A 26,552-nucleotide genomic window follows, 5' to 3' on the forward strand; every position below is an offset into this window, starting at 1 on the left:
CCCTAAAACCCAAAAATAATTTCATTCAAAAAAAACCCAAAAATAAGCAAAATCTGAAACTCTTTAGTCCCGGTCCGTGTAACGAACCGGGACTAAAGGTCCTGCCCCTGGGGCGCTACGAGGCGCCCACGTTGAGCACCTTTAGTCCCGGCTTGTAACAGGGTCGGGACTAAAGGTTAGGCCTTTAGTCCCGCCCCTTTAGTCCCGGTTGGTGAACCGGGACTAAAGCCCCTTACGTGCCAGGGCTAAAGGCCCCGTCCCCACTAGTGGATGGTGTCAGCAAGCCCTCTGACAGTAGCGACTCGGAGCCAGGGACGACGCATCAGCAATTTTGCTAGTGGAGGGGGGTACGAGGTTTAACAGATTATAGTGTGGGAGGCTACAAGTAGGTCGTCGGCGATTGGATCATTTGATGTTTAGAGGGAGGACGGCGAGGGCTATTGCAGCACGGCAAACTGTATGCGGCAACGGACAAAGCCCGCAAGGGGCGGTAGCAGGCGGTTGGGCCGGCAACAAGTGTGTGTGTGGGGGGGGGGGGTGGGAGATGTGCCCGACGATAGGAAAAAACAGTGCACTCGCAGAGAAAGACGGAGGGTGCATCATTGGATTTTGATCCAATAGATGAGCTAAAAAGAGTGAAATTGACTGGCATTTTTTAGGCAACTAAGAGCATGTGAATGACATAGGCGGGGTATAAGAGATGCCACATCAGATTAGTGCCTATTTGGAGGAAAGAGGAGAACACAGAGAAGCAGGCTACTAGTTCACTACCGGCAGTAACATGAGCCCTAACAAATTTTATGAGAGAAAAAGATGGATCATATATTAATGGCTTTAGTATACTAATATGATTAACTATTGTATGGGTGGGCTATTAACTTCATATAGACGGCTCTTGGCTATATTATTAACGATGCTCTAATCAACAGGTTGTCACCAAACAAAATCAGCCACATATCTAGCAGAAATGGCTTATTCGTGCATAATCATATTGCACTCCTTATCAGTTTTTGCTAATTTCATAGTCATGCAAGGATCTCATGACCTCGGCCGTCTCCTCGTATGTAGACCTCCAACTTGATCGGTGAATCTTCTTCGCATCTAGGCTTTGTACCACCGTCATACACTCAAACCTAGACCATAAAAGCGCCCATTGTAGCGCCCGTCCGCGTAACAAAAACTACTTGATGAAACTTGAGAAAAATTGAACAATTTTACTTATAATGTGATGATATAGTTGCATGGACATATTTGGAAGTCATAATTAATACTCCCTCCGTTCCAAAATTCTTGTCTTAAATTTGTCAGAAATTGATGTATCTAAAGACTAAAACGTGACTAGATACATTCATATTAGACAAATCTAAAACAAGAATTTTGGGACGAAGGGAGTACACTACATAACTCAATGTATACGGTTCCTTCAAGCAGGATGGATCAGCTGGAACAGGGATCAGCTGGATTTTATGGGATAGTCTATCTTTGTTGCATACAGGTACCTCGTGGGGTGTGCAGACGTGGTGGACATGGAGTTGGCAGCGATGGAGGAAGGCCTCGCCCTTGCCGTACAATGGCCATCCCTTCCGTTCACGTTGGAGACCGATAGTTCTGAAGTGGTTGCCTTGGTGAATACATCAACGCCCAACACGTCACGGTATTCGTCTAGGGTTAAGTTATTTGAGAACTTATCGATGAAAGAGATGTATCTATTGTTAAGATAAACCGCGAAGCCAGCTCTGTGAGTCACGACTTAGCTAAGCTAGATAGAGAACACGTAAAAATGACAGTGTGGATCCGTAATTTCCCACCAGAAATTGCCCCTGTCATGAACTCTGAATATCTGATTGTATCTCTATTTCTAGCTAAAATAAATTCTCTTTCCCAGCAAAAAAAAAGAATTAATACGGTACTTAACTACTTCTTTTACATTTCCCTATATCCCATTCATGAGAAAATACAAAAAATGGTGGTCGTTGATTAATACAATTCACACATACAGTTATTCATCCCAAGTTTCAAGCCATTCTTCATTCTTTGTTCATGTGGATCATTTTTTTTTGTGAAAAGGCTTAAGGCCATAAATTAAGTATCACAAGTCCTTACAAACACACAAGTATAAAAAAATAAAACTACATTCAAATATGGGGGGCCTTTAAGTCTTATTCTTCCTACATCCACCAACAGCGTGCCGCGAGCATATATAGCTCGATGCTGCCCTTTGCCTCTGCTTTGGCATATCAATTTTTTTTAAACCCATGAGCATTTGGGACCAACGGACGGGAAGTCGGTGATGCAGACCAAGAGACGCCAACGACTACGATTCTGCCAATAAGGACATGTAGAAACGTTGCAAACCAAGAAAGCCAGACGAATCTAGATTTATCCACAAAAAACCTAAACTGACGGATCTAGGAAGCCCGTCGGAGACATAATTCCACATGCCATCCGTCGATGGGAAACACACCAATGGAACAACGATAGGGTGGGAATAACATTATGCATATGGTGGGACAACGTCGTCGCCTCGCCGCCACACACCAAACACGAAGACTTCCTAAATAAAACCTTAAACAAATCATCCATGTTGATTTAGGGTTGGTGTCGTGTTTGCCACCATCCAGAATCATGCACCAAAGCCCTATTCTCCGGTGAGCTAGTCAGACCACCATTGAAGATCATCACATAGGATCCCTCCGTCCGCCGCCGTCTATCTTTGTCGTTGTTAGTTGTGTAATTAATTTCACTTTTCTTTAGTGAATCAAAGGTGTGTGCTTGCGGCTTCCATGTATTCTTGAGGATGGGGTCGACGTGCGTTTGCTCGTCGGTGGCGGCCATCTGTTGCTAGTCATTTTATAAATGAGATGGAGACCATACCCCCCTCCCACCAATTGAACAAGTACATGGTGAGAAGAACATTATTCATATGGTGGGGCAACGCCGCCACCTCACCGCTACACACAAAAACGGAGATTCACTAAAGAAAACCAAACATGTTGTTGTACGATAGATAGATTCATTGTTGGTGTCAAGCTCGTCGCCATCCAGAATCATGCACGAGAGCCCTATTCTCCGGAATTTAGCCAATACATCCTTGAAGATCATCCCATTGGATCCCACCGGCCTCCGCTAGCTTCACTAGTGCCGTCTTCTATCTTTATCGTAGTTTGTTGTGTAATGAACTCCTCTTTTCTTTGACGGATCAGATGTGCATGCATGTAGCTTCCATGTATGCTTAAAGGATGGTGTTGACCTGAATGCGCTCGTCGGTGGCGGCCACCTGTTGTTGTTCATTATTGGGAATGAGATGGAGACGACAAACCCAATTGCTCAACAAAATGCTTAGGGTGAAGAAGAAGAGCGACATATGAGGAGGAGGAACTAAAAGGAAAATAAAGTGGCAAATCTTAAACCCAATTTAAAACATAGTGTGTCAGTTTTGATCAAAACCATGCCATGTTATGAGTGAAACCACTTCAAGATGTGTTGAGGTCACAAATTGTCCGGTTTTAAAAGTTAAAGAACGAATGTTGACTAACCGTAGAGTTTAGCGATCAAACCTCTGGGGATTGTTTAGTTAAGATACCGGAAGGACCAAATGTTTCATTAGATTTCACCACATGATGTATGCAGTAAGCAACCTCAAAACAAAAACAAAATCATCGCATTTTTAGATTTAGTCAAACTTGATTTTGTGACATAAGACCGATGCATAATTTTGATTAATTTGGAATGCAGCTACTCCCTCCACTTCAGAATATAATAGCGTTTTTTACATTAGTAGTAGTGTTAATTTTTATATATTTAAAAATGAATGGAGGATCAACCGACCTTTTCCATTTTTTATCTCTACAAAAACAATTTTTTTTTTCTTTTTCTTCTTATTAGGTATAAGCAGCACACAAGTCAATGTCCAGAATCTAAAGAAAGTCAAACCGGCCGCCACCGCGAACACCGGAGCGCAGAGCGCAAAGCCGGGGTAAAACCCTAAGCTATGGCCGCCGCCGCCGCCGCCGCCGCCGGGGCAGCCCCCCTCGTCACCGCGGCGTTCCTCCTGCTGCCCCTTCGCCTCCTCTCACTCGCTTTCAGCCTCCGCCTCCCCACCTTCCCACCCGTCTCCCCGGCCCGCCGCTCCGCCGCGGCGCTGCTGACCGTCGCGGCGCTCCTCACCGTCACATGCGCCACACCCGAGGCTGGATCCATCTTCGCCCCCGACGGCGAGGCCCTCCGGTCGGAGATCAGCGAGCTCAGGCTGAAGCTCGCGCGGTTGGGTGAGTCGCCTCCTTACTGTTTCTCACCTTCTGAACTTCTGAAACTAATGCTATTTGGGGACAGTTTAAAACGTTTTGTCTCTTGCACACATTGTCGCTGTACGCCAACGTGATTTGAGAAAGTAGTTCATACGTGAAGACATTGACATGGTCACACCGCTGAATTTCGTGAAACTCCCAGTTTTGCGATTTTCCAACTGAAACATTTTAAGAATGGTTTCGATTTTGACAGACACGACTCTGTCTCATCTAAATTTCAAATCCAGAAGCAAGTTCGGATGCGATTCTAAATTTCTGAGTTGTCCCATACTAGCGTCGAATATGTGCAATACGAATTCAAGTTTCAGAAAAAAGAAATTGGACATCTGACTGACAAGTCAGAGTTCTGTGTGCGAGGAATTTTTGAATCAGTTGTAGGTTGGCCATTGGTATTCAAACTGTATATTTACACTTCAGGTGAAGTCTTGTAGCACCTAGGTTTTCTCATGAATCTTTTTGGCTATTTATTTTCTATTTATATTTGAGAGAGCTTCCAAGTTGCTCTAAAGAAGATAATTTATGTGCACCTGAAGCTCTTTGTTACTAGTTTATCTAACAGTCTTTCTGCATCTTCACTGATTAATGTATAGAACTCAGAATCTTTACAAAATTCATTTGTATCCCAGAATCTATTTTGGAGGAAAACACGAAAACTTTGAGGAGTAAAGCCTACACTTTGGAAGAGGAAAACAAACTCACCGAAGCAATGGAAAATGACATCCAGCTTTTAAGGAATGAAGAGTCCTACTCTGAAAGCAACATATATATAATGGAAGATGAGGTACCTCTCTCGCTTGCTCTACAAAGGTCCGTGTTTAAAATTGACGGGAACTAGGAGATGTGTTCACACAGGTAGAAGGTTGTTACAGATAATTGTTTGTGCATCTGTTCCGCCTTCCATTTTAAAAAGCTGGCCAAGATCATATACACATTTTCAGCATAATGTTTTATTTTAACAAAGTATATAAGAAGGCAGTTGCACCGAACCTATGTGGGAAAATTCTTCATTCAACTCATGGCTTGTATGCTCTACAGGTGCAAACCCTGCAGCAAGAAGTCAGAAAGATAAACAACATTGCATACACCATAGAATCACTGGCAATTGATGCTGAGAAAAGGGTAGAGTTCCTGAGTTCGGAAGTCAAAAAGGTATGCCCTGACTGATGTTCTTCTGTTGACCGCTTTTAGTTTATATTTTGCCACTTTCTGGAGCAATGCTTTTTAAACAAACTGGAGTGTTAATTTGTAGCTGTAAGAAGATGCTATGTGAATAGAGTGCAACTTGGATAACTACAGAACTTGTTCTTTGGAAGATCCTGTTGCGGGCCTTTTCATATTGCTAAATAGGAGATTGAAAATTATAATGGACATTTTCGCGGAAAATATGTATGCAAACAATGGCCCCTTCCTGCCCTGCATCGCTCCAGTCTGTTGCCTCCGCCTTGATCATTTCAATAATCAGCACTGTCGGTTTGTACTTGTTTCGGGAAAATACGTGCACTGTTTGTCATTCTTGTTAGGAAAGCAACTTATCTTTATTGAAGGCCCAAGGGGCATATATATATTACACATGACTTGAGATGCAAGGAAAGTAAACATAGACTAATAAGGACTCCTAGACTAATACTAATACTTCCTAACACCCCTCCTCAAATGCAAAGCGTATGCAATAGCATTGCATTTGAAGAAGTGTAATACTAAAAAAAAATGATAATCCAAATCCGCGTCTTGAGAGTGTCGTAGTAGCATGAAGAGTCTTCAAAACTTGTCGAGTCGCCGAAGGAGAGAACGAAGAGATGGCACATCAGAGGTAGACACCGCATCACTTGAAGATACAAGATAAGTATCAAGAGAAGGTGGGTTGTCAAAAGAAGATTGCACATCAAGAGGAAGACACCGAAGAGATGGCACATCAGAGGAAGACACAACATCACTTGAAGATACAACATAAGTATCAAGAGAAGATGGGTTGTCAAAAGAAGATGGCACATCAAGAGAATAAAGCATTGCGTGGAAAATCATAGTCCACGACAACCGTCGGCGAAAGAAGCTCGGCGGATAAGGCACGATGGACGTAGATCGACAATGCAAAAGAAGTCCAGACAATCCTATAGAAAACAACAAGGGCAAGTAGGCCACAAAGTTGCATAGAAAGGATTAGGACCGGAGAAAAGGCCGACGGACAAAGGCATGTTGGACTCACATGGCATGAGAAAACACAAAATATCAACGGATTTGGTGGACGCAGCGGAAAACAAGAAAGCTAAAAGCTAGGAAGCATACACGACACAAAGATGCAAAATCCATCGTGTATGCAGAAGACATTGTACTTTTTTTTAAGCTAAGCTGCGAAGTAGCAGCAAAAAGTAGCTAGCAGCAGGTAGCACCACGTAGCAGCAGGCAACACCAGGTGGTAGCGAGTAGCAGCTAGCACCAGCAGGCAACATGGGGTGCAGCGGGAACAGAGCATGCAAGAAGCAGCATCACATAGCGGCTGAAGGCGGCAGCAGGAAGGACTCGTCAGCAGGCAACTTAGACGGGATCCAGGGAACCAGAGGCCACCGATCCAGAGCAGTGGACCAGGCCGAGCGGATCTGGCACGGAGAAGTGCTGCGGCGGCTTGATCAGGGACGGGATCCAGGGAACCAGAGGCCATCGATCCAGAGCCAGTGAATCCTGCAACAGGCTCGATCTGGATGCCCCGTGGCCTCTCTCCCCTGCTCCCTCGCTCCAACCCCCAGAGCTTCTTTCGTGGGGCGGCAGGTGGCGTTGGCGCGATCTTTGCAGCCGCTGCACAACACAATATCGGCGGCGAGGCTAACGTCGAGGCTTGGGCCAGAGGTTGCGCGGGCAGTGTCGGCAATGGCATCGCGCCTCCGCTCCTTCTCCCGTCCCGTCGCAGCCGCCTTCCTCCGCTCAGCTTCCGCCTGGAGCCCCGTGGCCTCTCTCCCCCGCTCCCTTGCTCCAACCCCCAGAGCTTCTTCCGTGGGGCAGAAGCTGGATCCGGCCTGGGAAGAGGAGCACCGAGACAGCAGTGGGGTCCGCAGCAGCTGGATCCGGCCTGGGACGAGACTCGGCGTGATTGGAGATCGAGGGCTCCAGCGGGAACGCGGTGGAGCGGGAATCCCAGATCGAGGCACAGCGGCCTCCAGCTGGAACGAAGAGACAACCTTCGACGGGAAAGAGGAGACGGCGGCGGCGGCTGTGCCAGAGATTGGATCGGGAGGGCGAGTTGAGGCGCCCGAAAAAATAACCTAAGCTCTAATACCATGTTAGGAAAGCAACTTATCGTTATTGAAGGCCCAAGGGGCATATATATATTACACATGACTTGAGATGCAAGGAAAGTAAACATAGACTAATAAGGACTCCTAGACTAATACTAATACTTCCTAACAATTCTAATGTTGCCAGCAGTGTAACTGTCGGGGGGATAACCCCGGGGTAGGCTCGATGCCTGCTCCTTCATTTCCTGCCCAAAGGGAATGCCCAAGTACAGTTCCCCAAGGCCCAAGTCTTCTGACCGGCTAGGCTGCGCCTGCTGGTTGGAAGACGAGGCGGCCAACTCTCTGGCCTGCTAGGCAGCCCCTGCCGGCTAGAAGCGAGTCGGTTACCTCTTCCTAGCCGTCTTGACCAAGCCAGCCGGCTAGGGACGAGGCGGCCGTGCCCAAGCCGGCTAGCCAAGCAGGCTAGCCGACCGGGGATCTCAAGTCACATCAGATCGTAGGTTATGATGAGACCTTACGATTAAAGGTAGCTACGCGTCAGCAAAGGTACTGGATCGGAGTGTCCGACAGGTACGAGCGTCGGCGGCCACGCCGCTGACCTACCCCGGCTCTGATCCATCACCTAGCATAGTGTCGGACCGTCAAACTCCCACTCCATTACTGCACTCGGCGTGGGGAACAGTGGAGGCGGTCGTACTATCTGCCCATGACGAATCTCGTTGGACGACGCTCGACGTACAGCGTGTGCTCGGCGTCAACCTTACGCGAGAGCTTCATTGGCTAGTCGGCGGGTCCCACTGCCAGACGAGACCATGCAGCCGGTGGGCCCCTTCAGCGACAAGACAAGACCCTCGTGGGCCCCTGATCAGCCGGCGAGGCTGCCAGCCGGGCCCCACTCTTGTACCCTTTATCCATATTGTAGGCCGGCGGGTTCGTCTATAAAACCCCCCGGTCACCCTCCGTGCAGAGGGTCGGTCGAACAACACTTCACACCCACCAACCACATAGAGAGAGGCAGAGACGAGCTGGCTGCTCCCCTCTTCCTCCTCCTCAACACAGCTCCAGGAGCAACCTTGTAATCCATCCATATACATCATACACTCCGGCAGGACTAGGGGTCTTATCTCTACGGAGAGCCCTGAACCTGGGTACATCGTGCGTTCCATGCTAGTACCAACCTCGTTCCCAGCGCCCTCCTTTGTCCCTTCGGTTCTCACCGACTTTAGCCTACTTATGGCATATGTTGTGAGTATTCACCGACATTTGGCGCCCACCGTGGGGCCGATCGCGGCATCGGCTGACTTTACGCGCTGGGCGGGGCCCCGCACCTACGCCACCGGATGCATCGCATCCGGATCGGTCTGCATGCCCATGGAGCCCGCTTTCGATGAGGCAACACCGATGATGATCGACGTTCCCGTCCGCCATGCGGATTCGGACGAAGATTCCGATGACGAGGCGCTTCCCAGCGTTGTCGTCGCTGCTATGGAGAACCTCAACGTTCTCTTTAGCGACCTGCGTCTCAACGACGGTCCTCGCTACTTCGGCGAGGACTTCGACGTGGAGGCGCTATGCGCTAGCTTCAGCAGGCTCTCTATCGCTGAGACGCCTGCACACGACGTGTACCCCAGCAACGTACTTGTCTTCGACGGCCCTCCGCCGTCGGTGGGGTTCTTCACCCCGTACCATGTCGCCGCCGTCTCCAACGTCGTGGAGGTGATGGTTATCGGCGCTGGCACCAGTGCGGCTCATGGCAAGGCGTCAGCAGACGCTGGTGGGCCCGCTGCTGCCACCGCTGATACTCTTGAGGACGCCATCGCCGGCCTGAAGACACACATCGCTGCTTCCGCAAACCCTAGCGACGCCCGAGCCTCACTGGAGGAGGCTCGCAAGCATATCTTGGAGGAGGGCATTGCCGTCGCCTCGGCAAAGCGTCGGATGGAGGCCACACAGCGCGAGTATAACTCCGCATACGGCCTCACTCCGATTTCCGAGGCTCCTAGCCGGCTTGGATCGGTCCGCGGCCGCGGCCGGTTTATCGCTGAGATCCTAGGCGGCAACCAGCCCACCTACGAGACCCCTGCGGCCAACTTGCGGGCGGCGCAGGCGGCCATGGAAGAAATGACGAGCTTGGAGAGCGAGGAACGCGCCTTCCAAGAGAAGCGGGTCAAGGATCTCCTTGACGCCGCCAATGAGCAGCAAACTCGGCTTGACCCCGGTCAGGCCCAGTCAGAGTCTCCGGGACCCAACCCAGGGGCACGCCACAACCCTAGCGGTCAACACCACGCAGAGGGATCTTCCTCGCATCGCACCTCCGGCCGGAGGGGCGAGGGGAGTCAAGACCGGCGCTCCCAGCCCCACAGCGAGCACACTTCGAGCAGGCGTCTAGGAGGCGACGAGCGATTCGGCGTGTGAGGTTCCTCGCCCGGGCAGGACCCATGTCTCTGGTTCGCGAGGTGCCTCTCCTCTCCCTGCTCGGATCAGCGCTCGCACTCCCCAGGGTGACCAGGATTCTCGCAGGCGTCTCATCGTCTTGGCCCAGTCAGCCCTCCTGAAGGAGGACGGTCCCATCGGTCCGGCCTGCTTCGGCCCCCAGATCCGAGGGGAGCCATTCCCCCGAGGCTTCACTTTGCCTCGGGACATGCCCAAGTACAATGGCAGTGCCAAGCCAAAGGACCGGCTGATCGACTACACCACAGCCGTCGGCATTGCCAAGGGCAACAAGTGCGTAGCGGTCCGCTACGTGCCACTCATGTTGGCCGGCTCGGCTCGGACTTGGCTTAACAGCCTTCCGACCGGCAGCGTCAACTCCTGGGTGGACTTCGAGGAGGCGTTCGTCTGCAACTTCACTGGCACCTACAAGCGCCCTGGCCGACTCCGCGAGCTGGCCATGTGCGTCCAGAGGCCCGACGAACCCCTTCGCGACTACGTCACCCGGTGGACGGAGCTCCGCAACTCCCGTGAGGGGGTGCATGAGGTACAAGCCATCCAATACTTCATTGACGGTTGCCGAGACGGCACCCTCCTCAAGCACAAGCTCATGTGCTCCGAGCCCACCTCTCTGACGGTGCTCATGGCTAACGGACAAGTACGCCACGGCCGACTCAGCGATGCGCGTCAAGGTGACCGCCTCGGACAAGGCTGTCCCCACGCCAGCTACTCCCAAGCCGTCTGGAGACGGTCGAGGCGGCCAGAACAACAACAAGCGCAAGGCGGATCAGATGGATTCGCGCTCCAACACCAAGTTGGTAGCCAGCGTGGAGGGCGAGACGTCGGCTCCTCAAGTTGGCCCTCCGCGGAAGCGTTCCAACAGGAACAGCGCCAATTGGCTGGCCAAGCAGTCCTTCGAGCAACTGCTTGACGCCCCCTGCAAGATACATTCTGGGGCGCAACCGTCCAACCACACCCTTCGACAGTGCAGCTTCGCACGCCGGCTGTCGCAAGGGGATGGCCTGCCGGCTCCCCCAGGTGCGCAGGCTACGCCTCATGCACCGGCTCCTGGTCCAGCTCCGGCTCCACCGCCGCAGCCTCGCGACGACAGCCGCCTCCATGACGACTACCCTCATCAAGACGGAGCATTCGTCGTCTTCACCAGTGAAGGCGACGACAAGCATAGCCTGCGCCAAAGACGGCGCGAGGTGAATGCTACGGTTCCCCCGGTTCCCCAGTACATGCATTGGTCTGACAAACCAATCACATGGAGCCGGGCAGACCACCCTGCGGTGATGCCCAACCCGGGCTCATACGCGCTCGTCCTCGACCCCACCATTGTCTCCAAGAGGCTCACCTGTCGGTTCTCCCGGGTGCTGGTCGACGGCGGCAACAGCATCAACATCCTCTACCTCGACACTCTCCTCAAGCTCGGGCTTAAGGAGACGGACGTCCTGCCGACCAGCACTGTCTTCCACGGCATCGTGCCTGGGCAGTCCTGCTCGCATGTCGGCAAAATCCAGCTGGACGTCCTCTTCGGCGACAAGGCTCACTTCCGCCGAGAGTCCATATGGTTTTAGGTAGTGGACCTCAGCAGCCCGTATCATGCGCTGCTGGGCAGACCAGCTCTGGCCAAGTTCATGGCTATACCACACTACGCCTACCTAAAGATGAAGATGCCGGGTCCAAAGGGCATCACCACCATTGCTGGCGACTACAAGAAGTCGCTCGAGTGCGCGCAAGATAGCAGCCGCCTCGCTGACGTCCTGGTGATCGCTGAGGAGAAGCGCCAGATCGACCGGCTCGTAGCCCAGGCTACCGAGCAGCCGGCGATTCCTTCTCCTCCGCCCCAGTCGGCTGGCGAGGGCTCCTTCAAGCCGGCCAAAGAGACCAAGCAGGTCCCACTCGACCCTGCCAACCCCAAGCAATGCGTCACCATCGGGGCTGGCCTCAGCCCCAAATAGAAAGGCGAGCTCGTCGACTTCCTCCGTGAGAATCGGGACATCTTCGCATGGTCTCCCAAAGACATGCCGGGTGTTCCGAGGAAGTACGCCGAGCACAAACTTCACGTGCGACCGGATGCAATGCCGGTGAAACAACCTTTGCGCCGCTTCGCCGAGGGGAAGCGGCGCACAATTGGAGAAGAGATTACCCGGCTCCTTGCAGCCGGCTTCGTCATGGAGGTTTTCCACCCGGACTGGTTAGCTAATCCAGTCCTGGTGCTGAAAAAGAATAACACCTGGCGAATGTGTATCGACTACACTAGCCTGAATAAGGCCTGTCCAAAAGACCCTTTCGCGTTGCCTAAGATAGGTCAAGTGATCGACTCCACTGCAGGCTGCGAGCTGCTGTCGTTTCTGGATGCTTATTCAGGCTACCATCAAATCAAGCTGGATCCAGCTGATCGCCTGAAGACCTCCTTCATCATGCCCTTTGGGGCCTACTGCTACACCACCATGACGTTCGGTCTGAAGAACGCTGGTGCGACGTTCCAACGCTGCATGCAGCAGTGCCTACTGCCACAGATCGGCAGAAACATCCACGTCTTTGTGGATGACATCGTCGTCAAGACGAAGCAGCACTTCAGCCTCCTCGACGATCTGCGGGAGACGTTCGCCCACCTGCGCGAGTACAAGATCCGGCTCAACCCAGAGAAGTGCATCTTTGGGGTTCCAGGCGGCAAACTCTTGGGGTTCTTCGTGTTCGCTCGTGGCATCGAGGCGAACCCCGAGAAGATCGGCACCATCGAGCGGATGGTGCGGCCGGCTCGAATCCTAGACGTCCAGAAGTTCGCCGGCTGCCTGGCGTCCCTTAGCCGGTTCGTTAGCCGGCTCGGCGAGAAGGCCCTTCCACTCTACCAGCTCATGAAGAAGACGACGAAATTCGAGTGGAACGACCAGGCGGACGAAGCCTTCCGCGACCTCAAGCGGGTCATCTCGAGCCTGCCAATCTTGGCAGCGTCGGCTGAAAGGGAACCCATACTCATATACATTGCCACGACCACTCGCGTGGTTAGTGTAGTGTTGGTAGTTCAACGCAAGGAGGAGGGTAAGGTACTGTTAGTGCAGCGCCCTGTCTACTACCTCAGCGAGGTCTTGTCCGCCTCCAAGCAGAACTATCCCCACTACCAAAAAATGTGTTATGGTGTTTACCTTGCTGCCCAGAAGTTGAAGCAATACTTCCAAGAGCATGCTATCACTGTGGTGAGCACTGCTCCACTTTCAGAAATCATGGGCAACCGTGACGCAACAGGCAGGATCGCCAAGTGGTCCATCGCCATGGCGGATCATGACATCCGCTACGAGCCTCGCACCGCCATCAAATCTCAGGTGGTGGCCGACTTCTTAGTCGACTAGGCCGAAACCCAATTCGAGCCACCGCCTCCAGACTCTACGCATTGGCGGATGCACTTCGACGGCTCAAAGATGCAGACCGGTCTGGGAGCCGGCATTGTCTTGACGTCTCTGAAAGGAGACCAGCTCAAGTATGCTCTCCAGATCCACTTCGCCGCCTCCAACAACGTGGCCGAGTACGAAGCACTGGCTCACGGCCTCCGGCTTGCCAAGGAAATTGGCATCCGGCGGCTCATATGCTTCGGCGACTCAGAGTTAGTGGTGCAACAAGTTTCTGGCGAATGGGACGCCAGGGACGCCAACATGGCAAGCTATTGCTTCCTCATCCAGCAGCTCAGCGGCCCCTTCGAGGGCTGCGAGTTCCACCATGTTCCCAGAGCAGACAACGAGGCGGCTGATACACTGGCCAAAATTGGCTCCATGAGACAGGCTATCCCAGCCGGCGTCTCCCTCGAGCAACTCCACAAGCCATCTATCACGCCGTTGCCGGAGTCGGCATCGATCTTCGTGCCGGCTGATTCTACGGTGCAAGCGCCGTCGGCTCCACCAGCTACGCTGGCTACAACTCCTGTGCCGACTACTCTGGCCATGCCGACTCCAATAGCGGCACCGGCTGAATCTACGGTGCAAGCGCCGTTGGCTCCCCTAGCTACGCCGGCTACAGCTCCTGTGCCGGCTACGCTGGTCATGCCGACTCCAATAGCGGCACCGGCTACAACAGCAACTCCGGCTCCGCCCTGCCTCGAATCCTGTCGTCTCGACACCCAGTGGGTGGACGTCATGGAGGTAGACGGTGAGCCAGCTGCTGCAGCAGCACCAGAGACACCTCGTCTCGAGCCCACGACCGATGCTTCATCAAGCGCGGGGGCTGCAGAAGCCCCTAACAGTCAGGTCGAGGCGGAGCCAGCCCTTGTGTCGGCTCCGTCATGGGCTCAACCTATCCTGGCCTTCCTCCTTCGCGGCGAGCTCCCTCAAGACGAGGCGGAGGCGAGGCAGATCCAACGCCGATCTGCAGCCTACGCCGTCATCAACCACGAGCTGGTGCGGCGCAGCGTGACTAGCGTGTTCCAGCGCTGCGTCGAATCAGAAAAGGGACGGGAGATCCTCAGAGACATTCACCAGGGGGAGTGCGGGCATCATGCCGCCTCTAGAACCCTGGTGGCCAAGGCGTTTCGCCACGGATTCTATTGGCCCACGGCCCTCGAGGAGGCCGTGGACCTAGTCGATAAATGCGAAGGCTGCCAGTTCTTCAGCTCAAAGAGCCACATGCCGCCTTCGGCCCTCAAAACCATCCCCCTGTCATGGCCATTCGCCGTCTGGGGGCTGGACATGGTGGGGCCCTTCAAGACGGCTTGTGGTGGCATGACCCACCTCTTGGTAGCCGTCGACAAATTCGCCAAGTGGATTGAGGCCAGACCTATCAAGAAGCTTGATGGCCCCACGGCTGTCAAGTTCATCACGGACATCTCTGTTCGATATGGCGTCCCCCACAGCATCATCACCGACAACGGCACCAACTTCGCCAAGGGCGCTCTGGTGCTCTACTGCTCCAAGGTAGGCATCCGTCTTGATTTGGCATCAGTGGCACATCCCTAGTCGAATGGCCAAGCGGAGAGGGCCAACGGCCTGATCCTGGCCGGCATCAAGCCAAGACTGGTGGCACCACTTGTCAGATCGGCCGGCTGCTGGATCGAAGAACTGCCGGCTGTGCTATGGAGCCTCCGCACCACGCCCAACCGGTCGACCGGCTTCACTCCGTTCTTCCTTGTATACGGGTCCGAGGCTATTATCCCTACAGATATCGAGTTCGACTCGCCTCGAGTCACCCTGTACACGGAAACGGAGGCGAAGGAGGCAAGAGAAGATGGTGTGGATCTCCTCGAAGAAGCAAGGGACTTGGCCTTGAGCCGGACGGCCATCTATCAACAGAAGCTGAGATACTACCACAGCAAGAAGATCAAGCCCCTTTCTTTCAGAGAGGGAGACTTGGTCCTCAGAAGAATCCAGCGCACTGCCGGCCAGCACAAGCTCTCATCCCCATGGGAGGGACCCTTCATCATCAGTAGGGCGTTGCACAACAACGCTTACTACTTGATCGATGCCCAAAAGCCAAGGAAGCGCAAGAGGGACGACTCCAGCCAGGAGACGAAACGTCCATGGAACGTGGCGTTGCTTCGCCCGTTCTACTGCTAGAAGGCAAGTATCAAACAGGGAAAGAGCATGCACATATGTATCTTTCTCCCTCTTCAGGGATCCTCAATGAATGCAATAGAAAGAGCATGCCTCATGCTTCTTTTTAGAATTCATATCTAGAGTGCTCACTCTGCGACGCCCCTTGCCGGCTCTAAAAAGCTCGGGGGCTCGCTAGCCGCCCGGACGCCTTCCTTATGTTGTAGAAGAACACATAGTGTACGCCGGACCGATCCCTGGTCACCTCGTATCAGCTTGCAGACCGGCTCCGGCCGTCCGGCTAGCGAGGCGACGCCAGGTAAGGCCGGAGGCATGCAAAGTTCGACTACAAAAAGGTTGCCGGCTCGGGTTGGCTTGATCAATTTTACGATCTCATTTAGGCCGGCCTCTGATGGTTTATGTCTGAATCTTTAAGTCTTGATGGCTTCGAAAAATCTAAGTCTTGTGTTCTAAGGTCAGAAACCTCGGCCCAGTCACAGACCGGCTCCCGGCTGTCGGGCTGGCGGGGTGGAAACTTGGGAATATAGGGATTTGGAGAAAAAGAAGTCAACCAGGAATCAAAAGATAAAGATATAAAACAACACGCATGGCAATACGAATATAATGCTGAATACATACATTCAAAATGCATTGGCCCACGACCGAGGTTCATTACGCCCCCCAGTGGGTGGAACTGTTGGACTGACAAGAAAATTGCAGACAATAAAAACAGGACACCGGCTACGGGGCTGCGGCCTCATCGGTCGCCCTGGCTACTGCTCCTGAAGTGGTGGCTTCACCAACCCTGGCCGCTCCCGAGGCGGTTGCGCCGTCTCCTTCGCGAGGGCTCCCGACTCCATCCGCACCGGAGTCGGCGTACGCCGCACCGCTGGAGGCGGCAGCAGTATCCACACCGTGGGCCGTCTCGTCGGAGCTGCCATCGGGGTCATAGGGTTGAAGGCCGTGTAGATCTTCAGGGATCACATCGCCGCCTTCACCCCGCTCCAAAACGAGCTCGTTCCAAGCGGCGTACTCAGCGATGCCGCTGGCCCTCACGCGAGCGCCTCCTCCACGGCCTGCAGCTCCGCCTTCGAGCCGTCGCGCTGAGCGACGAGCTTGCCCAAGTCCAGGTTTCGATACCAGGACTTGGCCAAGCGCAGGGCCATGTAGGCTCCGGCGCACGCAGCCGAGGCGCGCCAGGCGTCAAGACGATCTTCGCCTACCGCAAGCCAGCGGGCGAGCCAGCTCATCGACACCGGCTCCACGCCTTCCGGCCACAGAGCCGCCACCATCGACGAGCCTGCGACCTGGAGCCGAGCTACAGACTCGCCCAGGGCGTGCAGGCGGGCCCTGAGGCCCACTCCGATCTCCTCCACGCTCCAGTCGGAGGTAGCATCTACCTCCTGCCCAAACGCGCGGCGTTCCTCACGCTCACCTCGACGGCCGTGTCGGCTGCCCCCTGTGTCTCAGGGAAGAGGCCTGAGACGGCGAAAGAGGTGCAAAAACGAGTAAGAGGAGGAGTCAGCCAAGAAAGTTCAAGACAAAAAAAAAGACTCACGATGGAAGGCGCTATCGGTCTCGTGAACGCTCTCCAGGACCTCAAGCTCCCGCATCTTGCTCGCATGAGTAAGGCGGGCAACTTCCTCCTGGAGGGTCGCCGCAGATTCCAGGGCCTTGGGCAGTTGCGTCTGCTTCTGGACAAGGGCCTCCTCCTTCTCCCTCAAGGCGGCGTCCTTGAGCTTCATCTCCTCGAGATGAACCGACGCGAGGCGTTCCACGTCGGCAGAATGGGAGGCTTCCTTCTCCTGCAGCGTGCCGCGCAGCTGCTCCAGCTCGACCCAGCTGGCCGCCTCGAGCTCCTTCTTCTCCGTCTGGAGAAGAGCCAGTTGCTCCTGGAGCCGGTCGCCTGCGTCACGCAGGGCGTCCCGCTCCACGGCGACTTCGCCCAGCCGGGCTTGGAGCCCGGCAACCTGGCCATCGCCGCCTGGTGCTGAGCCCGCGGCTCGTTGTAAGCCTGCACCTAGGCATCATAAATATCCTGCAAAAGCAAAGAAGAAGCAGAAGTAAGATTCGGCCTGGTTAAGTCATAACCAGCCCGATTCTCGGGGGCTACACCCAGTGGGTGCGCTAGCGCGCCACCACTAAAGAAGCAGAACAAGAAGAGAGGCTCAAAAGAGATTCGGCCCGGCTGATGCTCGGCCGGCCCGATTCTCGGGGGCTACACCCAGTGGGTGCGCTGTCGTGTCCCCACCGACGCAAGAAGAAGAAAGAGAAAAAAATTGAAGACCAAGATGAAGCACTTACCTTGGTGCGGGCCTCCAGGCGCTCCAAGTCGCTGGCCACCACGTGGGCCGACTGCTCCATCTTGGACCGACTGCTGGAAAACAGCGACACCAGCTCCGGGTGCCGGCGGGCAGTCGCGCGCGCACCGAATTGGCCGCCCGCCATGACTTCATGGGCCGGCTCCCGACCCGGCCACCAGCTCCCGGCGCAGCTGGACCGTGGTGGGGGACGACGATGGCGCCGGCTCCAGGTGCCGGCGCGGCGGCCGGCTCCGCCGATGTCCCAGCCGACGCTTCCTCAACGGGAGGTGGATGGGCCGCGTCCGACGCATCCATGGTCACCCCTGGCGCATCAGGGGCCGTGTCTGGTGCGTCCAGGATCAGTTCCTGCGCGTCAGGCGCCGCCTCGACCCTGGGGGAGTCAGGGATCGTCTCCAGGTCCACCGGTGCAGAAGCATCCGGCTCGGAGGGCTGGGCCCCCTCAGCCATCGGGGCGTGCCTCGGAGCCGCCTCGCTAGCTGGCTCCTCCACGCGAGCATGCGCGGAGGGGTCATGTCTAGCCTTTGTACGCTTCTCCGCCGGCTTCTCGGCCCGGCTGGGGCGAGACTGGCCCTCGACCATCTTCCCTGCGGCCGCATCCCACCGGCGCTTGGATTGCTCCTCAAGCTCCTGCTGGGCAGCATTGGCTGCTATCCAGCCGGCCCGCTCGGCTGCGGAGGCGGTGTCTTCCTCCACGTCCTCCGCCTCCCTGTCGAGCGACATTCTTAAGGAACAAAGCTTCCTACAAGACAAACGAGCAAAAGGGGGAGGAACCCTTACCCCGCGACCATAGGCACCTGCCTCCTGCCGGCACCGCGGCGCTTCTTGGCACCGCCTGCCCGTGCCCCGGTTGGAGGACCCGGCGCCGGGCGCTTAGGAGCCGGCCTGGATGCTGTGGCACCCTTGCCCTTCTTCCCGGCCGCCTTGTCAGCGACGGTCGCCCCGGTCCTTTGACGCCGACCGCGCGTCAGCGGCGGGCTGGTGACCTCCTCCACTCCGTCGGAGTCTTCCTCGAAGGCTGCATCAGAGGGGAATGAGGAAATCTCATCGTCATCCGTCCAATCTGCGACGGAGGGCCGCGGATACTCACCCGACGGCTCCGTCCCTTTCGACTCCAGCGCATTCTCCGAGCCCGCGGAGGAGTCCGAGCGGGATTCGACCATGCCCTCGTCCTCGATCACCGAGGCGTCGGACGCTGCCACGTCGGGAGCAGGCGGGCGGAGGGCCGCCTGCAGCTTCTCGAACATCTGCGCAAAAGATTCGACAGCCGGCTCAGCGAGATGGCCTGTCGCGAGACAAACATCAAAGAACCAAAAAGAATACTCATCACCGGAGGCGGCCGGGACCTGTTGTAGGGGATCATCCCCCATGTCCAGCTCCCGCTGTCGTCCATGCGGGCGGTGGAGATCAGGTTCACCCCTCGCGCCACCGCGCTGGGGGTGAATCTCTTGGTGGATGTCCTGCAGGGGTCATGCCGGCCGCTCATTTGGCAGACCAGATGTGGCCGCCTCTGCAGCGGCAGGATCCTGCGGGTCACCATGGTGGTGAGCAGGTCGCGGCCGAGGAGGCCGCCTTTCTCCAAGACGTCGAGGTAGGCGCCGATCTGCTCCACCTCGGGAATCGGCTTGGGGGACTTCGCCGTCCAGTTCAACTTCGTCGGAGGATTGATGTTGAACGGGGGCATGTTGAGGGCGTCCTCGGCAGGGTCGGCGCTCTTCACGTAGAAGAAACCCCTCTACCACTGCTTGATGGACTCTTGCAGCGGCAGCTGGGGAAACCGGACTTCGAGCGATGATGCACCAGTGCGGCTCCGCACGGTGTCATCGGGCGCGGTCCGGCGAGCTTCTCCACCTCGGCCTTCTCCATGGCGATGGACTGCTGCTTGAAGAAGAACAAGCTCCGCCAGAGATCGAGGCGGGGCTCGATCCCCAGGAAACCCTCACACAAGACCACGAAGGTCGACAGCTGCAATATGGCGTTCGGCGCCAGGTGATGCGGCTGCAGGCCGAAGAAGTGGAGCCACTCGGAGAAGAAGGAGCTCGCTGGGAGCCCGAAGCCTCGGTAGAAGTGCTCATTAAAGGCGACGACCTCCCCCGCGGCAAGTGTAGGGGCGGTCTCGGCGCCAGGGATTCGCACCAGCACCTGGGAGGCCCGGGGCAGCAGCCGATGATGGCGGAGCGCATCGATATGCCCCTGGCAGATCTCGCTGCCCAGCCAGGCTCCCTACGACGAAGACTTCTTCGAGGAAGAACCGCCGGCCATGGCTGCGGGCGGCTGGAGCTCGAAGAGGGTTGGTGGCTCGGCGGCGACGAAGGCGACGAAGACGAAGAGGACGGGCTTTTTCTCTCTGGGCTCAGGGAGGTAGAGAGCGTCGATGCGGGGCGAGAAGGGGGGCGAATGGCCTCCTCGGAGCCCCCGCATCCTATTTAAACCCCACGAAGCGTCGTGGGGAGGGGATCCGGTGCACGCGGAGCCCCATTAACCCCGTGTATTACGGACGATGGCGCTTCCCTAAGCCCAACCGTCGCGGAGTAAATCCACAGAGGATCTCTCGCGCGGAGGCCGAGGGGGCGTCGTGGCGGGACCCAGGGCCCAGGCCCGGTCCCGTCACCAGTAATCACCATCATTACGTCAGGCGGGGCCTGGCACGTGGCGTGTTCTGAGCGACTCGCGACGAAGCCGAGGCGTCGCTTCGAAGCCAACCGACTTCAGAGCCGGCGTCCCCTGTCTCGGATGGCGGCAGGAATACCAAGACCAAATATTAAGCCGGTGAGGCCGCCTGTCCGCAGACGGCGGGCCTCTCCAGCTTCGGGACTATTGTCGGGGGGATAACCCCGGGGTAGGCTCGATGCCTGCTCCTTCATTTCCTGCCCAAAGGGAATGCCCAAGTACAGTTCCCCAAGGCCCAAGTCTTCTGACCGGCTAGGCTGCGCCTGCTGGTTGGAAGACGAGGCGGCCAACTCTCTGGCCTGCTAGGCAGCCCCTGCCGGCTAGAAGCGAGTCGGTTACCTCTTCCTAGCCGTCTTGACCAAGCCAGCCGGCTAGGGACGAGGCGGCCGTGCCCAAGCCGGCTAGCCAAGCAGGCTAGCCGACCGGGGATCTCAAGTCACATCAGATCGTAGGTTATGATGAGACCTTACGATTAAAGGTAGCTACGCGTCAGCAAAGGTACTGGATCGGAGTGTCCGACAGGTACGAGCGTCGGCGGCCACGCCGCTGACCTACCCCGGCTCTGATCCATCACCTAGCATAGTGTCGGACCGTCAAACTCCCACTCCATTACTGCACTCGGCGTGGGGAACAGTGGAGGCGGTCGTACTATTTGCCCATGACGAATCTCGTTGGACGACGCTCGACGTACAGCGTGTGCTCGGTGTCAACCTTACGCGAGAGCTTCATTGGCTAGTCGGCAGGTCCCACTGCCAGACGAGACCATGCAGCCGGTGGGCCCCTTCAGCGACAAGACAAGACCCTCGTGGGCCCCTGATCAGCCGGCGAGGCTGCCAGCCGGGCCCCACTCTTGTACCCTTTATCCATATTGTAGGCCGGCGGGTTCGTCTATAAAACCCCCCGGTCACCCTCCATGCAGAGGGTCGGTCGAACAACACTTCACACCCACCAACCACATAGAGAGAGGCAGAGACGAGCCGGCTGCTCCCCTCTTCCTCCTCCTCAACACAGCTCCAGGAGCAACCTTGTAATCCATCCATATACATCATACACTCCGGCAGGACTAGGGGTCTTATCTCTACGGAGAGCCCTGAACCTGGGTACATCGTGCGTTCCATGCTAGTACCAACCTCGTTCCCAGCGTCCTCCTTTGTCCCTTAGGTTCTCACTGACTTTAGCCTACCTCTGACATATGTTGTGAGTATTCATCGACAGTAAGACTGCCACTCCCACAGCTCACATTCTCCTAGAGCCAGTTATGCTCAAAGGCAGTGAGGGAAACGTGGAAATGATCTTTGTCAATTAGATGATCGTGATTATTATGTGAAGGGCAAAAACAAGTGTGGCTGGGTTGATCTACCTTCTGCAGAAGGAGTTTCAGACTTATACATTGTAATGGAATATGCATTTGTCCATATGATCGATCACCTCCTTTTTTATGTATGGTACTAGTCTAGAATTGTATAAATCATCGAAGTGAGTTTGACAATGTTCTATTTTGTTATGTTTTGAATCAGATTGAGAGTATAATTACAGAGCAATGGATCCAAATAAGGCAATTTGAACAAGCATTTGTTGTAACAAAGGTATTCATGATTTTTTTTCGGCCATACATGTTTTGTAAAACTGTTCATTCATTGAGTGAAATGAACGCAGATGATGACTTCGAAAGTTTATAAAAGGAGGTTATCTGAGGGTGCCTACAAATGGCCTGGAATGGACATACTTCTGAAGGTACTTCTGCAGTTTGTATAAAATGGTACTATTATTATCACACACTATTGCCTTGTGCTCAGCAGCTGCTGAGCTCAACTCCAATCTATATGTATTGTAGTAGTCTACTATGTTTACTTTACTGAATTTCATGCTTTTATTGCAATATTTTCTTGAATCTTGTTAAATGTTTCAATACTTTTAACTGTGAACCGATCTTCTTTGATGAATAAAATGCAAAAATAATACGTGTATTTTCTTGAATCTTGTCAAGTGTTTCAGAAAACATGGTGCGGACCAATGATATATTCAACACCAAACAGAACACTACAGGACCACAAGGCACACCAAGCCTTGCGACCACCAGAGTAAACAAACAAAGACCGGAGATACTAGCAAGCACCATGATCAAGAACACCCTCGTGGCGCTGAGACGACTACACACGCTTAGCACAACTAGTCGATTACACACACTCACCGAGTAGGCCAGATCTGGCATGACCCATACAGCGATGGTGACTGAGGCCTCAACAGGCTCGAGGAGGAGCACAATGCCCAATGACCCCCACAACCAAAACAGCACCGCCACCGCACAGAGAGAAATCAGGTCCACCTTGGGAGGGGCGGAGACCTGATCCACTCTAGCCAAGATAGCTCGTACAACACATCACCTCCATTGTGCTGTCTTGTGCTGTCCAAAACACCCCATCACATCGTCAGCGCCGCTGCTCCAGCTTCCAGTTGACCTGCCATGGCTAGCCTGCCTACACCACCTTCCTGAGCTGCTGCTCAACATCCACAATTTTTGTCGAATAGTTTATGATATGCTGTAAATAGCGTTGAAAAGAGAAGACATTGTTCGCATTCTAATTTCTCTTTGCTGTTTTTTGACGTTTCCATGTGCAGTATGTCAGGAATGTTGATCTACATGGCGTGTTTCTTGCGGGGGTATCGCACACAAGGACCTGTGTTTCTCATACTTACAAACACTGCAGGAGTTTCATACAAGTAATGAAGAGATGCTACCATAAGGTGCCTAGTTGACTAATTTGCCACCTTTGTATATGTGCTCGCTGAACATTTATTACCGACGTGCTTTGTTAATATAAATAAGCATGGCGTGCAAAATGCATGTGCTCACATGTGTGCATCGAAGATAGACAACAATTTGTTTGAAGGAACCTGATGACTCTCTGTAAACTAATATAAGACATTTTAGATCACTACTTAGTGATCTAAAATGTCTTATACTCCCTCCGTATGGAAATACTTATCAGAGAAATGGATGTGTCTAGATGTATTTTAGTTCTAGATACATCCATTTTCGTTCATTTCTCTGACAAGTATTTTCGGATGGAGGGAGTATTAGTTTACAGAGAAGTATTAGATTGTTGGATAACCTTGAGCATCATGGTCTGCACTCGTAAAGTTTGTTTTTTTAACTCATGTAGTAGTAGTACATTACACTTAACTGTTACCACTCCAGCAGAACTGCAGGGCTAGCAGTAACTAGTGTTCTTCTTCCAAAATAGTTTTGTGCATTGCTTTTGAAATATGTTTATGTTTGTCTAGGCTTCCAGGTTCCACAAAGCAATACAGTACCACTGCTCTCCTGATGATGATGGGCCTAATGCCTTCTTCTTGGGTGGGTCCATCTCAAAATCATGCATTTCTCTTCCTTATGAGAAATTCAAGATTTCCATTTCATCAGCACAACAACTTCACTACGAGGTGCCATTTTTTTTCTCTTTAAAAACATTTGCTGTATGGTTGTGCTTTTCTTACCTGAGTTCTACACATTCGCCTTTGGCTATTTTTTTATTGGCATGTTCTAATTATCTTTCTTATTTCAAATCTTGGATGACCATATTTTTGCTAATAGAATAGTGGTTTCACCTTTTGGTTGCATGTATGCTTCCTAATTTTCTCTCAGCATGTGAAGAAATGCCACACATTAGTATTCAATCACGAAAACAAACCCATGAAATAGCAGCAAGGTAACATATACTCCTACATAATAACCTAATAAAGGAATGGCAATGAACCATTCAGCTGCCTAGCTTATGCTACTCTACGGTGCTCACATTTTATAGACCTTGAGCCACCTGCAATATCCTTTCTGTTTCACATGGTTCTGCATTGATATTTCACCATAAATCATAGCCGTGTTTCATAGTTTGTGATCTTCCTGCTCTGGTTATTTATTCTCAGTTGTGGAAGGACTTGAACAACTGAAAATAAAGCTTGTGGCCTTGCTCCTCCTTATTTCCGGAGTGGTGGCATGCTATACAACCAATAAAGCGGTGCCGAGATCCGTAGTGGTTCCTCCCTACTCTCCACTCTAGAACTCTGAAGATGGAGTTGAAGCGGAGATGTTCCAGGGGGGAAGAGGAAGAGATTTCGTTCAGATCTTCATACTTCTCTGAGGCATATCTGGTGTCCCTCTGATACTGCTCCCTCACCTTCTTTCCCTTGCTCCGGTCTCCTCTTCGTCTTCTCCTAGTGGCACCGGGTGGTGTTGGATTTGTAGTGGTGAATCAGGCCTCTTTGGATCTGCTCCATGGTTTCCATTCTTCTGTATGGCACCAGTTTCCCGTTCTTGCACTTGGTGATATTTTCCTTGTGCTTCTTCTGCATTGGTGTGAAGGGGGTCTTAGTTGGCAAACATGGTGTGCAGTGGCTGCCGCCGCCGCCCATCTCAACCTCCTTGACTAGATGCCTACTTGGTGGCCTTTGGGGTCGGCCTTTCTTTGTGTTTGTCTTCCGGCAATGCATCGGCTTCCACAGGACGACCACTGCCCATTTCAGGGGCTCTTCTTTCCAGTGCATGAGGATCTCCTGCATGTTGGCATCAGCGAGCTTTTATCCCTTCCGTTGAGGATGACAACTTGACACGGCATTGCCCCGTCCATCAACAGTTTCAGGCTGGCCTGAATCTTATCTCCAGCGAGAAGCGGCATGTCCAGCCAAAAGTGTATTGGGCCAACTCAAAGGGGATTGTAATTGTTCTTTTGATAACATAGGGCATGACCCAAAACATCATAACCTGAGAAAGGATCAAGCAGCATTCCCACCTGAAAATGTAGATACTAACAAGATTTTAGTGTTAGGAATGGAGGCCTCGTCATTGTGTAGTAATTGTACTTACAGTGGTAATTTATAGTTTGTCTACTATCGACGTTGGAAGCAATACATCTGGAATACGTTTTGTGTCCAGTTCATCGGTTGTAGCTCTAGAACTGTATGTAAGGTTATGAGCTAGATATTCGTGTTGTGCACTTGAGTTACTACAATATGATCTGGAAACACTCGGTCGTTGTATTTACATTTACATTTGCAGGTTCAAGTGTATCTTCAAGACGCAATGAGATCCAACAGTTATAGCAGAGGTCTAGCAAGTGAGCCAGTCACATTCTGCCTGGTGAGTAGTATTTTTCGTCCACTCTGATTGGTGTTATCTAGCATTTTATTGTGGACCGTCACAAGAGTTGTTGATCAACTTGCAGGCGTATCTGGTCGTCATATTTCCGTTGTGGATCACGTGGTTCATTTTCTCGACACGATTTGGCTTGAAGATGTGAAGTACTGGCTGGAGCATCACAGTTTTGGCCATCTACTTTTACCTTGGACGAGTATAGAGGAGTTGAGATTATCAAAGCGTGAAATATAGGCTGTATTTATCTACATCTTGTAATTACGATGAAACTGTTAAATCTGAGGCATTGGTTGATCGTCACTCTTGTACAGCCTTTTGCATGGACCGTGTCTGGAGTACGATCAATAGTCCCCTTCGTCCCAAAATAAGTGTCTCAACTTTGTATTAGCTTTAATACAAAATTGCGTGACATTTATTTTGGAACAGAGGGAAGGAAATGAGGCTCTTATGCGGCTGAAATATTGCCGAGTTCAATTTTTTAGGAGAAAGGTGTAACAGCTCACCCTTTATAAACAGTAAAATCAAAAAATAGTAATTTTTTTAAAAAAAATATGAAAGTTTGCAACATCAAATATGGTCAAATTTTATAGGTTCTTGCAAGTTTTCATGCCAAAATATCATGTAGAGAAAGGTGTACAAACAAATTTTAGATTTCAATGCTAAAAGTGCTCAAAACTTAAAGCACTGAAATGTTCTTTCTGTGTAGAGTTCTCGAATATTTTGTTGGCATGAAAACTTGCAAGCAGCTAGAAGGTTTGATCATCTTTGATGTTGCAAAGTTTTAGATTATTTTGATTTTTTTTCTATTTGTTTTGATTTTACTGTTTATAGAGGATGCCAGAGCTTCAAAATATTTAGAAGATGTGTACACACAAACATGGTAATGTTTACAAGACATGGGTTATATGTGTTCACCATCTCAATAT

The 26,552-nt window shown here is 52.8% G+C and overlaps 1 protein-coding gene across 1 annotated transcript; it reads left to right on the plus strand.

Moving 5' to 3' along the window:
* Positions 1-3,912: 3,912 nt before the first annotated feature.
* Positions 3,913-25,926, plus strand: LOC123452976. The gene is made up of 9 exons (XM_045129725.1): positions 3,913-4,268; positions 4,934-5,088; positions 5,343-5,456; positions 21,995-22,063; positions 22,134-22,211; positions 23,097-23,222; positions 23,763-23,921; positions 25,531-25,611; positions 25,697-25,926. Exons 1-9 carry the CDS (start codon positions 3,992-3,994, stop codon positions 25,769-25,771), a joined length of 1,134 nt encoding a protein of 377 aa, XP_044985660.1. The 5' UTR covers positions 3,913-3,991; the 3' UTR covers positions 25,772-25,926.
* The last annotated feature ends 626 nt before the right edge of the window (positions 25,927-26,552 follow it).

Source organism: Hordeum vulgare, chromosome 5H, assembly GCF_904849725.1.
Source record: "Hordeum vulgare subsp. vulgare chromosome 5H, MorexV3_pseudomolecules_assembly, whole genome shotgun sequence".
Lineage (NCBI taxonomy): Eukaryota > Viridiplantae > Streptophyta > Magnoliopsida > Poales > Poaceae > Hordeum > Hordeum vulgare.